Below are 17,433 nucleotides of genomic sequence, written 5' to 3'. Positions count from 1 at the left end.
AGAAGCTTAGTTTGATCATGCCCTGAGATGATGCATGCATTTTGCCATTGCTCTTGCCAGGAACCTGAGAAAGCCAGGGAAACTCAGGGGTTCCTGCAAAATATCCTCCCAATACCAGCTGGGGGGCTGGGGGGGGGAGACGTCCCAGCTCTGACATATATGTTTAACAAATTGCATAGGTGCAAACCTAATTAATTAGTCCCCATAACTTCTCCCAAGTCCAAAGAAAGCAGACACCCCCAGTGGCATACCAAGGGGGGCGATGGGGGCGGAGCACCCTGGGTGCCAGCCTGGGGGGAGGGTGACACTCGGCACTGCCACCCCCCACTCCCAAGCCACCTCCCAGCACCCCTTCCGTGTGGCAGCAACTTTTAAGGCTGCAGCGCGCGCTGCAGCCTTAAAAGTTGCCGCTCGCGCCCGGCATCTGGGGTGGACTGCGCATGTCCGCACATGCGCACTCCACCCTGGATGCTGCACATGTGTTGTGACGTCAGGGTGCGCGCACATGCACACGCGCTAGGGAGCAGCGCCCCACCCCCGGGAGGTGCCCCCGCATTTGCCGCTCCGGGCGGCAAAGCGGCTCCCTACGCCACTGGACACCCCGCCCTTTGCACTAATTAATTCTGGAGTCTGGACGGTAATGGAAGCAGCTTCTAGCAAGCCTCTTCTCCACCTTTCCCCATGAAGAATGTCTCAGTCGCTATGTGGTGGGAATCTTGTACTGATACGTCTGTAACAACCCAGTACTTGATTGTTATTTTTATGTTAAAAGGGTTCACTAAGGGCCAAGTAGCATACCATGGTAGAAGCATAAGTTGCAGCTCTACTGTTGTTTTTCCTTTAATGAATTATAGGTGAAGCGGGTATTTATTGGGACCACAGCATACACGAAGGAGGTTGATCCCTTCCTTCTCCAAACATGATTGGGACGAAAGACACACCCTCTTCTTGTTCGGCTGTGATGCTTAGAAAATAAGTTCCCATTAGTGCCAAGAAGTAAACCTATTTCTGTCTTCCAGCTTTCCAGCCAATGAGTGCAAAAGCAGTGAGATAATTAAAAAGCACTAGGCAGATTTTAAATGACATAATTTCTTTTTTTGTTCATATTCCCTACAAGAAACTCACAACATTTTTGATCACAGCATTTCTGGCTAAGGGACGGTGCCGGATTTATGTAAAAGCTAAACAAGCTTTAGCTTAGGGGGCCCCCCAAAAAATTAAAGGGAAAAAACTGGATGTACATTTCCAAAATATAAGATAAAAAACAAATAAAATAAAACCTACATACAGCAACAGTGTTTTGTGTTGTGTAGGCTCCTATGATGTAAGTAATGGGCCCCGCCTGCTCGCCTGCTCCCTAAAATATCACTGGTTTGCTCATTTCTATATACAGTGGTACTTTAGTTCTCTAACTTAATCCGTTCCAGAAGTCTGTTTGTTGTTGACAAAGGACAGCTGGACATATAAAGGGCCCCATTACCTTCAGTAGCTTAGGGCCTCATCAAACCTAAATCTGGCCCTGCTAAGGGACAGTAGACCTTTGAGTCATAACTAACTGTGTACATAGATGGGAGGTTACTTGTTAGCTTTCAGAATCAGCAGCCAGGTGAAAAGTGCATTCAGTGCTGAAAACCTCTATAACTGGTTCCTCCCCGCTCCTCCCAAAAAAAAACCACATCCCTTTCCAAAGCTCTTCTTACTAATTCTTTCCACGACAAGCCAACTCCTCATTTCTTATGTTGCGTTATTCTGATTAGTAGCTGAACACCTGTACAATGCTATGATTTTGATAAAGCTTCAAGAGTTCAGTTTTATGGTATCCAGTTGCACTTCCAACATAAGATTATAAGATTATATACTATATATAAGATAGCAATCTTTACAGTGCTTTGGCATTTGGAGAAACCTGCAGTTGTCTGCAGCTCATCCCTGCGGGTGGCAAAGACATCTTGTGTGATGGTTTCAAGGAGTGCACAATTGTTATTTTGCCATTCAACAATCTGCAAATGCTTAGCTATACCAAATCAAGTGCCTGAACTATGAGTAAAGTAAAGGTAAAGGGACCCCTGACCATTAGGTCCAGTCGTGTCCGACTCTGGGGTTGCAGCGCTCAACTCGCATTACTAGCCGAGGGAGCCGGCGTACAGCTTCTGGGTCATGTGGCCAGCATGGTACCTATTTATCTACTTGCACTTTTGACGTGCTTTCAAACTGCTAGGTGGGCGGGAGCTGGGACCGAGCAACAGGAGCTCACCCCATTGCGGGAATTTGAACCGCCAACCTTCTGATCAGCAAGCCCTAGTAGTCGATTACAATTAGCTGAGCTTTTTTTTGTGTGTGTGTGTGTGTGTGTGTCTGACCTCAGGAGTTGAATGCAAATAATTAAAACTCAGAGAGCTCTGAATAAACACCAACCTTTTGATGAGGTAGCTTAGCAGACTGTGGCATTAAAAATAGTATCATTCTGGGCTGGAAAGTTCAAAATGTTGTATTGATTTAATTAAAGGCTTGCTAATTGGCAATGGCTATGAAGAAACTGGGGACTGGACTGAGCCAATATGTGGAAGAAAACTCAGGGTATTTTTTCCAGCATTTAATTAGCGGAACAGTATTGCTATACAAATGCATGGAACAGCCACCTGTCAATGGGAAGAGCTAAATATGATCTCTCCAATGTGCCATTTAGACTTGAACTTTAAATGGAGGTAAATTGAAACAACTAGGGTACTGACTATAGCAGGAGCAAGAAGGTAGTTTTAGTAAATTCCAGGCACAGTTGAGGCTTGTATTGGATAGAAAGAGGCAGACACCAGTCATTGGGTGAAATTAGGACACAATTTTGTAATAATAATTAAAAACTTTTATTTATATCCCGCCCTCCCCGGCCGAAGTCGGGCTCAGGGTGGCTAACATCAGATACATAACATTGGTATAAAATCAAACAATAATGAAATTACCTCCCAAAAACATCTCAAAATCAAATTCAAGTCTAATTAGATGGCTTTCCACAGGGTTAGGGTTGGGAACAGTAAGTGCTCCAATGAACTGAAATTTCAGCCTTCACGACATAGGAAAATAGCCAAGTAAACATCTATTTTGGTGGAGGAGGGTCAAGATATACATGAAATTTCATATATAGCTATATAATCCCTAGTATAGTAAAATAAGACCTTTGGATCAGGCTTTTTTTTTTTTTTTTAAAAAATGTTTTTTATGAACCGCCCTAGTAGGGCAGTAATTGTTCCTTGATAATTTGTCACCCCCTCCATTATGGAACGTGGGGCAGAGCGCCCCCTACACCCCCCCTTGCTACGCCCCTGCTTTACGGGCCTGAAAAGGGGGCTGCAGTATCTGTCTTACCCACCACAAAACACCCACTGCTGAAGTGATCAGTGATGTTTATACCCCAAAATGAAAATCCATGTGTTTCTCATCATCTGACAAAAGCCTGAACAAATATGCATTGGGTGAAGAAAATAAGAACGGGATGCTTTCTCTCCCACTTTGCCCTATTTAGCATAGATCTCCTCAACACCCTGTCATTCAAGGCTACGAAAGTAGCAAGGACTGCAAAATCAGGCTTCTGTAGGATTTTATAAGGCTGGCTATATTTGAGGTGGAAAATCCATCAGAAGGTGACCTGTATCCAGTAGTTCTATAACGATATTCTCATCTTGTGAAATTACTAATTACTAGGATGGCAAAATGTTGAGAGGCAAAATCAGCTCATGGTAGCTATTCCACAATGCTGGCTTTGAGACATTTTGGCACCTCTGTTGAAAACGATACTTCATCTGATTTCCACCCACCCTACTCGGTAATGATAGATTAAGAGGGGGGAAAGTGCTCTCCTTCAGGGTGGAATCTTCTCCTCGACAAAACTGCTTCTTGATAATGCTGGTTGTGTTCCTCCTCTTCAAAAGAGCTATTGTGCGAATATTCCTTGTGGTACTTTAACTACAAAACTTTGCCTGCATCTCCGTGACATCTTACTTGTTTAAAAGGCCTCTAATCAGCTTCCCTAGCTCCCTTGCCTGCTCAAGGTGCAGAGAAAAACTAACACCCAACTAAAATAGATTTGAAAAGTATTTTTCTTTCCAGAAACAAGGTTTGCAATCCTTTGCACAATACCTAGGATCAAGTCCCCTTGAACTCACTACTTCTGAGTAGAAATATATGCTCACTCTCCACAGATTGTGACACTAGACTCCTGCTTTGAAGTGATAATTTCCCCACAGTTCCAAGGTTTGCACTACAAAGAATAGAATTACAGTGGAACCTCGGTTTTCGAGCATCTCGGAAGCTGAACGTTTCAGAAGCCAAACGCCAAAAACCTGGAAGTAATTGCTTCCGTTTTTTTAACGCGCCTCGGAAGTTGAACGGCTTCCACTGTGCGTTTTTCTTGTTTCTCAATGTATTTTGCCGACTGCCCATTGCTGCTCGGTTTTCGAACGTTTCGGAAGTTGAACGGTCTTCTGGAACAGATTATGTTTGAAAACCGAGGTTCCCCTGTAGCACTTTGCTGAGTATAACACACCTGTTAAATTTACCTGAGTCTCATATTAACAGAAAGAACTAAAATATGTAAATTTCTCTGTCACTGTATGAGATTCTGCAGTGCACTTAAAAAAACAAAAACAAAAACAAAAATGTTCTGCTTCTGTTTTTTGCTTTTAAGGCTATTGGACGGCCACATCTTCCTCCCTACTGGTCTCTGGGGTACCAGCTCTCACGATGGGGATATCCTGACATTGGTGCAGTAGAACAGGTTGTAAAGCGCATGACACAGTATGGCATCCCCTACGTAAGTGGGCATTTTGCAATGTGTATTTAAATTGGTTTCGCAGGGGGAAACAATGAACAAGAACAGATTGTATCCCTAAAGGAATAGTATTGATAATGTTTGTTGGTATTATATTAATTGTATAATTGATAGGGCATGGGATAATTTCTGTGCCAGCTTTTATTATGATAGCAGCCTGAGCAAAAAGGTAAAAGTTAACCTTTGTGCTTTATTCTTCTTAAACACAACATATTTCTGTTGCAATTGCCAGGATGTCCAGTACGGAGACATTGACTATATGGACCGTAAGCTGGACTTTACATATGACAAAGAAAAGTATGCTGGCCTACCGGAATTCATGCAAGAGCTGAAGAAGGATGGATTGCATTATGTCATTGTTCTGGTAAATGAGCTTAAGCACTAACCTTGTTTACGTTGCTTTCTTTCATACGACTTGCTGTATGAATTGTGGCATTGAAGCAAAGATTCTCTCCTCTACTTTCTTTTATAACAGGATGCCCCCCCCCGGGTAATGCACATTGTGCTCTCAGTATGCCCTGTTCAATTTTTTTCTTTTTTTTTGGGGGGGGGGGTCCCTAGTGAAAATATGAGAATGGGAGGGGTGGAAAGTGAGTGAGTACTGTGTGGGAGAGGAAGAAAACACAAACACCATTATGGATTTGGGGGGGGGGTGCTGTACAGCAGGGATGGAGGGACATCAGGCCTGGAGGCCACATGAGGTCTTTTAAGCCTCTCTCTCTGGCTCTCAGGACTTACCCCTCAGGACTGTACCTTCCTCAAGTGCCTCACTGGAATGTATCCTCTTGCATCCAATGCCCTGCCTACTTTTGCTTTTGCCCCCCCCCCCAACCACCATTGGCATGGCACCCCCAGAAGGCTCCCCACAGGGGAATGAGACCGTTGGGTTTGAAAAAAACCTCCCCACCCCTGCTATGCAAAAATTCTGTTATATATCCAGCTCAATGTATCTCTCTGTGAGGGTCTGCATGAATATGGAAAAAGGAATTTCCTGACTACCTTGAATCCACTAAAATCACTGCTTTGGATTTTGTAAGGGCAGGGGCAGGGGCGTAGCAAGCCTCTGCGCTGCCTGGGGCGGCGGCGGCGCAGAGGCAGCACCCTGGGGGAGGGGCACGACACGTGCGTCGTGGCGTCGTGACGCACGTGGATGCCGCTGAAAGGGGGAAAAGGGGAAGCTTCCCCTTTTCCCCCTTTCCGTTGCTTTTTTCGGCATGAGGGGCGGGCCAACGAGGAGGGGGCATTACGCTTGTTGCTGGCATGATGCCCCCTCCTCGCTGGCCCACCCCTGCCAAAAAAAAAGCGGCGGAAAAGGGAAAAAAGGGAAGCAGAGCAGGCGCTTGAATGCGCCTGCTCTGCTTCCCCCCCTCCCAGTGGTTTTTTTCTGCGGGGGGTGGGCCAGCAAGGAGGGGGCATCATGCTTGTCGCTGGCATGACGCCCCCTCTTCACTGGCCCACCCCCCGCCGAAAAAACCCGCTGGGAGGGGGGGAAATGGAAGCAGTGCAGGCGTGTTCAAGCGCCTGCTTTGCCTCCCCCTTTCCCCCTTCCAGCGGCTTTTTTTCTGTGTGAGGGGGCGGGCCAGTGAGGAGGGGGTGTCATGCCAGCGACAAGCGTGACGCCCCCTCCTCGCTGGCCTGCCCCTCGCGCTGAAAAATAGCCGCTGGAAGGGGGGAAAGGCGACATGCCCCCGTTCGGGGCCCGCCCGCCCGGCGGGGCGGGGCAAGGGGCGGCCAAAGTGTCACCCCCCCCTCCCCTGGAACCCGGGGCGGGTTGCCCCCCTTGCTACGCCCCTGGGCAGGGGGAAGTACATTGGTTGTCATGATCATAATCTGTTCAGAAGGCAGAAGTTAGTTCTTAGGCCATCTTGTGCCCTTTAAAGCCAACTCACGTTACCAGAATGGTGTGGGAGATACTTCTGTGAAGTTAGATTCTTTACTGCTCTGAAAATGTCTGTTGGGAGGAGCCACTGAGACTGGCCAAGTGACATAGTTCCTGTTCATGTCAGCCTCAGGGAACCACATCCCTCTAACTGTCATGGATGCTCAGATGAAATGTGCAGCATAAATGCACAAAACATCGTTATAACGCTAGCCTAATAGTTTCCCTCTCAATGCTAGCCTAATATTTCATCTCTAATTCAGAATCCATAAGCATGCCAGAAAACACAGTTCTTCAGTTTAGTAAATCCATCACCAAAGGAAGCACATTAAGAATTCTTAATGCATCCTGCAGACTAATAGGACCCGGTGTTTTAATTGCAAGAATACCGATTAAAGCTGAAGAGCACTTTTTGCTTTCTCCCAAGAGCTGTGCTGATGAAAACATGTCAAAAATGGGTCTTTACTTAGAATGGAAGGGGCATAATCTAGGGACAAATGCAAATGTTCTCAGCCACAGCTGCCTCTGTGAGCTACTAGGTGGAGGGAGACAGTCTGCTCCCCTATTCTAGAGACCAATACATGCAGAATAAACTCATTCCCTTATTAGGAGGTGAACGTGTGAATGGCAAACGCATTTCAGTGTGAAGTGCAAGCTAGTAATGAGTGACCAGGAGAGGGATGTTGTGGTTTTGATTAACAGCTCAGTGAAAACAGGGTTGTGGTGTAGCTGCTTCGAAAATGGCAAATGCCCTGTTAGGGATCATCAGCAAAGCAATCAAGAACGAAACCGCCAAAAGTAGGTGGGTTATATGAGTTCTTTGTGGTGTAAGTGGGCATTATTGTCTTGGAAGATGTTTAGTAAGGGAGAGACATTGCACATTCTTTTGAAAATCAAGAAAATATTTTTTTAAATACATTTTTTAAAAAGTATGAAACCGCCATCTGAAAAATGAATTTCTGGAAAAGGTGTGGCATAGAACAATCAAAATTATCATGTGTCTGGAGCAACTCTCCTATGAAGAAAGTTCATCATGTTTGGAGCTTTTTAGCCTAGATACAGTGTTTCGCAAACTTGGGTCTCCAGCTGTTTTGGGACTACAACTGCCATCATCCCTAGCAAGCAAGACCAAGGATGATGGGAATTGTAGTCCATAAACAGCTAGGGACCCAAGTTTGAGGGACACTGGCTTAGAAGAAATGTAAATTTAGGGGGAGAAACATGATAGAGGTGGCTTTAAAAGAGAATTGGAAAATTTCATGGAGGATAAGGCTGTTAATGGCTACTAGCCATGATGGCTGTGTTCTACCAGCTGCTTGGAATCACGAGTGGTGAGGGTGCAATTGCACTGATGTCTTGCTTGGGGGGCTTTCCATGGGCATCTGGTTCTCAACTCCGAGAACAGTGTCCTGGACTAAATGGGCCTTTTGCCTGACCCGGCAAGGCACTTGCTATGTTCTTCCTACGCATCTATGATAATTAAGCCAACGTATAAAGCCAAATTAGCTATGTAGTTGTACCCATAATGCTATCAAAGATTTTGAGTTTCCCTTTAAGGTCAGGTTCCTCTATTTATCTTTGACCGTGGTGAACTCCCAATGAGCAGTGACTATCTACTGGTTCCCCTTCATGGATCACTGCCTTGTCGTGGCGAAGGGGCTTGAATTACTCAGGCAAGCTATGGACAGGTCAAGATGGACAGGTCATAGCGGAGAGTTTGGACCAAACGTGATCCACCTGGAGAAGGAACTGGCAAGCCGCTCCAGTATCCCTGCCAAGAAAACTCCATGGACAAAGACAACAGGCATATAAAAGATATGACGCTGGAAGATGAGCCCCTCAGGTCGGAAGGCGTCCAACTTGCTACTGGGGAAGAGCGGAGGACAAGTACAAGTAGATCCAGAGCTGATGAAGCGGCTGGGCCAAAGCCGAAAGGACGCTCAGTTGCGGATATGCCTGGAAGCGAAAGGAAAGTCCAATGCTGTAAAGAAAAGTATTGCATAGGAACCTGGAATGTAAGAACCATGAACCTTGGTAAGCTGGATGTGGTAAAAAATGAGATGGCAAGAATAAACATTGACATCCTAGGCATCAGTGAACTAAAATGGACAGGAATGGGCGAATTCAGTTCGGATGACTATCATATCTACTATTGTGGGCAGGAATCCCGTAAAAGAAATGGAGTGGCCCTCATAGTCAACAAAAGAGTGGCGAAAGCTGTACTGGGATGCAACCTCAAAAATGATAGAATGATCTCGATACGAATCCAAGGCAGTCCTTTTAACATCACAGTAATCCAAGTTTATGCACCAACTACCAGTGCTGAAGAAACCGAAATTGATCAATTCTATGAAGACTTACAACACCTTATAGAAATGACACCAAAGAAGGATGTTCTTCTCATTATAGGGGATTGGAATGCTAAAGTAGGAAGTCAAGAGATAAAAGGAACAACTGGCAAGTTTGGCCTTGGAGATCAAAATGAAGCAGGGCAAAGGCTAATAGAGTTCTGCCAAGAGAACAAGCTGGTCATCACAAACACTCTTTTCCAACAACACAAGAGACGACTCTACACATGGACATCACCAGATGGGCAACATCGAAATCAGATTGATTATATTCTCTGCAGCCAAAGATGGAGAAGCTCTATACACTCAGCAAAAACAAGACCTGGAGCTGACTGTGGCTCAGATCATCAGCTTCTTATAGCAAAATTCCAGCTTAAACTGAAGAAAGTAGGAAAAACCACTGGGCCAGTAAGATTCAATCTAAATCAAATTCCTTATGAATACACAGTTGAAGTGAAGAACAGGTTCAAGGATTTAGATTTGGTGGATAGAGTACCTGAAGAACTGTGGATGGAGGCTCGTAACATTATACAGGAGACAGCAACGAAAACTATCCCAATGAAAAAGAAATGCAAGAAAGCAAAGTGGCTGACCAATGAGGCCTTACAAATAGCGGGGGAGAGAAGACAAGCAAAATGCGAAGGAGATCGTGAAAGATACAGGAAATTGAATGCAGATTTCCAAAGAATAGCAAGGAGAGACAAGAGGGCCTTTCTAAACGAGCAATGCAAAGAAATAGAGGAAAATAACAGAATGGGAAAAACCAGAGATTTATTCAAGAAAATTGGAGATATGAAAGGAACATTTCGTACAAAGATTACCACAATTAAGGACAAAAGTGGAAAGGACCTAACAGAAGCAGAAGACATCAAGAAGAGGTGGCAAGAATACACAGAGGAATTATACCAGAAAGATATGGAGGTCTCATACACCCCAGGAAATGTGGTTGCTGACCTTGAGCCAGACATCCTGGAGAGTGAAGTCAAATGGGCCTTAGAAAGCCTCGCTAACAACAAGGCCAGTGGAAGTGATGATATTCCAGCTGAACTATTTAAAATTTTAAAAGAGGATGCTGTTAAGGTGCTGCACTCAATATGCCAGCAAGTTTGGAAAACTCAGCAGTGGCCAGAGGATTGGAGAAGATCAGTCTACATCCCAATCCCAAAGAAGGGCAATGCCAAAGAATGCTCCAACTACCGCACAATTGCACTCATTTCACACGCTAGCAAGGTTATGCTTAAAATTCTACAAGGCAGGCTTAAGCAGTATGTGGACCGAGAACTCCCAGAAGTGCAAGCTGGATTTCGAAGGGGCAGAGGAACCAGAGACCAAATTGCAAACATGCGCTGGATTATGGAGAAAGCCAGAGAGTTCCAGAAAAACATCTACTTCTGCTTCATTGATTATGCAAAAGCATTTGACTGTGTCGACCACAGCAAACTATGGCAAGTTCTTAAAGAAATGGGAGTGCCGGATCACCTCATTTGCCTCCTGAGAAATCTCTATGTGGGACAAGAAGCTACAGTTAGAACTGGATATGGAACAACTGATTGGTTCAAAATTGGGAAAGGAGTACGACAAGGCTGTATATTGTCTCCCTGCTTATTTAACTTATATGCAGAATACATCATGCGAAAGGCTGGACTGGATGAATCCCCAACCGGAATTAAGATTGCCGGAAAAAATATCAACAACCTCAGATATGCTGATGATACTACCTTGATGGCAGAAAGTGAGGAAGAATTGAAGAACCTTTTAATGAGGGTGAAAGAAGAGAGCGCAAAATATGGTCTGAAGCTCAACATCAAAAAACTAAGATCATGGCCACTGGTCCCATCACCTCCTGGCAAATAGAAGGGGAAGAAATGGAGGCAGTGAGAGATTTCACTTTCTTGGGTTCCATGATCACTGCAGATGGTGACAGCAGTCACGAAATCAGAAGACGCCTGCTTCTTGGGAGGAAAGCAATGACAAACCTAGACAGCATCTTAAAAAGCAAAGACATCACCTTGCCGACAAAAGTCCGTATAGTTAAAGCTATGGTTTTCCCAGTAGTAATGTACGGAAGTGAGAGCTGGACCATAAAGAAGGCTGATCGCCGTAGAATTGATGCTTTTGAATTATGGTGCTGGAGGAGACTCTTGAGAGTCCCGTGGACTGCAAGAAGATCAAACCTATCCATTCTCAAAGAAATCAGCCCTGAGTACTCACTAGAAGGACAGATCCTGAAGTTGAGGCTCCAGTACTTTGGCCACCTCATGAGAAGAGAAGAATCCCTAGAAAGGACCCTGATGTTGGGAAAGATGGAGGGCACAAGGAGAAGGGGACGACAGATGAGATGGTTGGACAGTGTTCTTGAAGCTACTAACATGAGTTTGGCCAAACTGCGAGAGGCAGTGAAGGATAGGCGTGCCTGGCGTACTCTGGTCCATGGGGTCACGAAGAGTCGGACACGACTGAACGACTGAACAACAACAATCTACTGGTTTGTGTTGTCCTTCTGAATGAGCCTCCACATTGTGAAATGCACCAGCTTCCTCTGGACTTTGGATTTAGGAGAACGGGGATATTTCTGGGAGCGGATGGTGGGGTGACCGGGTTCTTCTGACCTCCTGACAGCTGAGTTACTGCTGCTTAGTGGAGGGAGATGGGCGAGGCAATGGAGAAGCTATAACTCATCTGTTTGGAAGTCAGGTAAGCACAACCAGTTCACCATGCTATCCACTACTGGCATTGGGTTTCAATGCATGGAGAAGTGGAGGCAAATTTGGAAGCAGTATTCACATCATAAAAAATCACTGTTGTGTTGTTGTTTTTAAGTGAGTGTATCATGAAAAATATATGAGGCAATTTCAGTCGCTCTTGGCTACCACCCCTTTGCCTCCTGGCAATTCCCCCCCCCCAAGAATGTCAGGGCTTACTCATCATCCTTTGCTGCCTGCCTTGAACAATGGCCCCATTTTCGCCTCTGAGTCAGAGCAAATGCATTGTTTCCATACAAAGGTTGATGCTCTAAAAGTAACAATGGTTATCAAGCAGAATGATAAACATCTATTCCAGCAGAATGACTTTAATGAGGAAGGTTGCCTGCTCTTTATCAACCCCCACGGAAAAGAGAATTCGTTGCAACAGCAAATGGAAACAATTTAGAATTCACTAAACAATTAAAAACAATATTCAGGAACTTTGGCATACAAAAAAAACTAGGGGTAGGATTAGTTCTGAAATGGTATGTTTCAAGACCGGGTGTATGATCTTGAGGACTAGGACATTAAGGATTTAAGATCAGTCCCACCGAGGTTGAACATGGTGGGATTTACTTCTGAGCAAACAGGCTCAGGTTTGGGCTGTTTGCTCCCAGTATGAATGTGATCCGGTTTTGTCAAATGTTGCTTATTTACAGTAGTCCCCACTGCATGCACTGGGGGGGGGGGAATGTGCATTATTCTTGAGTATATGTTTATCAAAATTATATCCTACTCTTCTGCCAGCTTACGCATCCAGGGCCGGACCTTTAACTCCAGCAAAAGAACTGCCTTGTTGGTGTGCCATTCAGACAATTCTCTGGACCCTTTCCTAAACTATTCTGTCAGTCTCTAATATGGCACTCATTCCCTGAGGAATAGGTAGGGGCATGTGAAAAAGGCAGGGAGTTTATTTGGAATGCAAAATCAGTCACCAGAGCCTTTTGTTCTCCTTGGTGTGAGGCTGGAGCTGCATAATATATTAGATTTATGCACTACAATAACACTTTTGGCTACGAGGTATCAGAGGTTCAGATTAGGTGTAGATAATTAAACTGAGTTGTTTTAGAGTGTTAATGTCCCCTGGATATCACCTGTCTGGGTTTTAATTACTACGTAAGGGCAGCACTTTTAAAAAACACCACATCTGAGGGGTTCTGCGTAAGTACACCCACTGAACGTTTGGACTCCTCAAGTCTGTAGGTGCCATGCTTCCCCCCCCCCCGAAAGTATTGTACAGTCTGCCAGAAATAAGAGTATTGTGCCCAAAAGCACAGTATTTATCGTAAAAGATTTCCCCCCCCCCCAAAAAAACGAGACAAACTGAGCCGTTATTTAGTTATTAGGAAAGGAATGGAATGAGATTAAAGGCTCAATTCTATGACCCGCTCTTAGCACTTACATGTTTAGGATTGTGCCTGCTGTGTTGGAACGATCTCATGTGTTGGCATTGTGCTGGTACAATAAGCCACGCCAGGACGTCACACTGGTGCAACAGTGTGGCTCAGAGCTCCTGTGCCACCACCGCTAGAGTGGCATTGTGCAATGCTCTTACGTGGCAATTAATTGGATGGAAAGGAAACTCAGGACAGAAGAAAGAAAGTGCTGTGGAATTTTCTCCTGCAGGAGACAGCAATGGCAATAAACTTGGATGCTTTAAAAGAAGATTAGACAAATTTGTGGAGGGTAAGGCTATGAGTGGCTACTAATGGCTGTGTTTTACACCCCTGGTTTTCAACATCACGATATATTGCTGATATATAATTATGTCTGAAATAAGGCTGGAACTATGTAGAGGCGAGTTGTAGGACTGAATGATATCTGATTTTCAACTTCATGATATATCACCTGCAAAACATCACCATATATTGATATATCACAATGTCTGAAATAAGGATGGAGCTATGTGCTGTAGAGACATTGGCTGGTTTCCCCCAACATTGTTATATGTGCATAGCACACACGTAAGCATACAACATGATTTACAACATATTGCCAGGTCAGAAATGATTAAACCAATATCATGAGATGGACTACACAGATATGAAAAATGCTATAAAAAGAATGCTATAAAAATATAGCTCCCAATGCAATTTAGCAGTGGTGCAGTTAGATGTTTTTTTGTTTGCTTACTTTCCAAACCCCTTGGTCCCTTGGAAAGAAGATAATCTGAATAGTTTGTCACTAGAAGATTAATCGTAAAGAACCCCAACATGGCTCATGCCAAATCACAATTCGTTCTCATGGCAAACCGTTCAGGCAGTGTGTGTTAGTTACATTTCCAAAGTGCAGCCATACCCAGTGCACAATTTGAAGGTGCACGATGTGACAACTTCCTAAGTATTGGCTTCATTTGGTGATCAAGTTTTTAAGCTTCTTGGAAATTCTCTATTCAAGAAGTTTAAATTCCTATAAATACTCCGGTGTCCTAAGAGTCGGTAGTCCAGTGCCAACAGGATTTTTCTGGATTCACACTTTGACTGAAGAAGCTTCTTCTCGCTCTCTTTTCATGGCCTCTTCTGTGATAATGTTCTCTGGTGGCAACCTGGTAGCTTCCACTCAGAAGTGGCCTAAGCAATTTCATACGTGATGGGAATAATCCAAATGGCACCTCCATGGTGGTTAATAATATGGTAAGAACATGTGGTAATAATTAATTAATTGCACATTTGCCACCATTTAACGGTACCCCAAAAACCTGTTGCATGTTGAAATTGGCTACTTCATCTTGCCTAATGGTAGGGCTGGTCATGCTTCCATCTTTGGCATTCTGTTAGCCTACCAATAGTTTCTTCCATGCCATCATTTGGAAATAATGTTACATAGCCGATGACTATGTAGGGAAGGATTTATGTTGTGCTCTGTTAATATAATATATTTGCATTTCTGTCACCTTAAATTTTAACTTTAAGGCTAATAGGTTTCTAGTGGATGATTTCCAGGTTATTGTCATACCCAAACAGTAGTTCCATTTTGTTCAGTATAGTCAGGCATCTCAGACCCGTTCTTCAAAACCGGTATTGTTGCAGTGTTTCTATTTCCTATCCTTTACTTTTGTTCTGTTTTGTTCCCTCGTCAGGATCCTTTCCTAAGTAAAGATCAAGCTAGAGGGTCTTACCAACCCTACGAACTTGGGGAACGATTGGGAATTTGGGTAAAAAATTCAGATGGAGTGACTCCAGCTGTTGGGCAGGTAGGTATGTATGGGGCAATCCTTTAGATTGGATAAGGTTGTTGTTGTTGTTGAATAGTTTACATTGCTATAACACAGTTTCCCAAACTTGGGTCTCGAAGTGGTTTTTTTTGGACTACAGTTCCCATCATCCCTGACTACTGGTCCTGCTAGCTAGGGCTGATGGGAGTTGTAGTCCCAAAACAGCTGGGAAGCCCTGGTGTATCATGTTGATAGTTATGTTATCATGGCAACAATGTTCAATCACAGTAGCAGTAAAGGAAGAGAGACCAACACCCATTCCCACAATACCATTGCCACACACTAGTTATGACACTGCTCTTGATGATTTCATATGGACATAGGACATCAAGTCAAACATTGGTCCATCTAACCTAGTATTGTTGACAGTGACTGGCAGCAGCTCTCCACAGTTAATTGGACATAAGCAATAGTATCCCAAGAAGAAGCATTTCCTTACCTTCTGCCTTAAGGGACATCTTTGTGAGAAGAAAAGGCTAAAGAGGAAACCCTACACAAATCCGGAGTAGAGTTTCTAAATCCCTGGCGCCTTGTACACCTCCTTCTAGCAACTCCTGCACCCAAGCTGGTGCCAAATGTATTGCTCTGCTTCCCTTTGGACCACATCAGTGAGGCCGAGAGGGAGGCAAAAACAACATGGGAGACAGGAGTTACGAGTTACCTGTCTCAGCAGCCACCGCAGATGCTGTTATTCTCCAGCGGTTTTACTTCACCCCTGGAGGCACACAGATGCCAACAAGTGGTACACTCTGAGCTTGCATCCCACGCAATCTCTTAAATTTTCCATGTCCATTAGCAGGACCAAAATGTCCTTATCTTTATATATTTCATTCTCACTTCCAGGCCTTGGCTCCAGGAAATTCAGTGTACCCTGACTTCTTCAACCCCAAAACAGCTGACTGGTGGACCCAGATGTGTGTTCAGTTCCATAATGTCCTTCCTTATGATGGTATTTGGATGGTACGTTTGATAATATTTCCCTCTATATTTTATCTCTCTCTCTTCCCCCACCCAAAGTACACCATACAACCTAACCTGTTTCTTACGTTTTTTTTATTTTATTTGGTTAGGATATGAATGAACCCTCAAATTTTCTCAATGGCCAGATCCCAGGCTGTGCTCACAACAACCTCAACAATCCACCTTACATTCCCAGTAAGTGACTTTTGAAAAACAAATATCCTTTACCTGATTCCTATAGCCACTTGCAGCATCAAAAGGTTTAGTAGACACTTACTGAAAGAGCCAGAATCAGTCCTTCTAAGACATCCCTGGTATTTCACCATTCATCTTGAGCTACGTATATAGAACTCAGGGCTTGATTGTCCCTAAGGGAGAAGATAAAAAGGGGCTTGTATATAAGTGATACAGTTGTTAATGATTCCGACAGTAGGTTCTCTTCCAAGGTAGCTACAGTCTCTATCATGATGTTGTTAATCACATTTGTCTCTTGCCATTGTACTACACTGTGGGCGAATCCATGGTGCCCTCTGTGGAGAAAAATGTGTGGAATTCCCCTTCAAAAATTCAAGGCCTGTACAGGACAGACAGGTAAATGGCTACTTGTGTTGGATAGTGCCCCTGAAAAATACCTAAGCCAAGGATGGGGATGAGCCCCAGCCAGCATGACCAAAGGCCATGAATGACGAAAGCTGTAGTCCAGTAACATCTGGAGAGCATAAGCTCTCCTCCTTCTCTTCATCACTTTTTCCTCTTCTCCCATCCTTGCGACCACAACTGTTTCAGCAGGATGAAGAGTGTTGGAGGTTGGAGTGGAGTTGTGGGGCAGTAGCAGTCTCATAGAGTTCACTTGCACTCTTTACAACTACCTCTCCAATCCAATGGTGTCAAGACCCACCAGGGTTAGAAATATCGACGTCCATTGGCTCTGATGTGGTGAGACACCAGAGCTGCTTTGGGAGCAATTTCCCCAGGCTCTGAATTGGCTTTGTTCACTCAGGCTGACCATTGAATCAGGGTCTGAATTGGCTTTGTCCACTCAGGCTGACCACTGAATCCTCATACCCAGGTTAGTCTATAAAGGGCCTCCTGTCTGGGGTGGGATTTGAACAAAAGGTCTTCCTGGTGCTTCAAAAAAGTTGCTTGTTCCTTAGCTCTGTCTCCTAGCTTTTTCTGGCCCTCTGCCACAACTGGTTCCATGTTCCTCACTCCCCTCTGACAGCTACCTACAGCTGAGCACTGACAGATGGGTGAAACACAGAGAAAGTGAAATGCTTTTTAAGTCTTATTGATTTCACTCACCCTAATTGTGTTTCTAGAAACCACATAAATCACGAAGGGCAAGAATATGAGAACACTGGTATTCAAAATTCCAGGCATGACTGCGGATTTGAATATTACAATGCCTTGCCTGTTGCAAGGATAGGCAACCTGGTGCACTCCAAGTGTTCTTAACTACAGCATCT

At 44.4% G+C, this 17,433-nt stretch overlaps 1 protein-coding gene across 1 annotated transcript in view; it reads left to right on the top strand.

Moving 5' to 3' along the window:
• LOC117054267 (maltase-glucoamylase, intestinal-like) overlaps positions 1–17,433 on the top strand; it is an 80,541-nt gene that overhangs the window by 32,070 nt on the left and 31,038 nt on the right. The window contains exons 8-12 of the mRNA XM_033162937.1: positions 4,679–4,804; positions 5,055–5,186; positions 14,873–14,986; positions 15,851–15,967; positions 16,078–16,162. Of these exons, the coding sequence (XP_033018828.1) occupies positions 4,679–4,804; positions 5,055–5,186; positions 14,873–14,986; positions 15,851–15,967; positions 16,078–16,162 (574 nt within the window). The remainder of the gene's footprint in view (positions 1–4,678; positions 4,805–5,054; positions 5,187–14,872; positions 14,987–15,850; positions 15,968–16,077; positions 16,163–17,433) is intronic.

The sequence above is a fragment of the Lacerta agilis genome, chromosome 10 (genome assembly GCF_009819535.1).
Source record: "Lacerta agilis isolate rLacAgi1 chromosome 10, rLacAgi1.pri, whole genome shotgun sequence".
Classification (NCBI taxonomy): domain Eukaryota; kingdom Metazoa; phylum Chordata; class Lepidosauria; order Squamata; family Lacertidae; genus Lacerta; species Lacerta agilis.
This window is presented reverse-complemented; position numbering and strand designations above follow the sequence as displayed.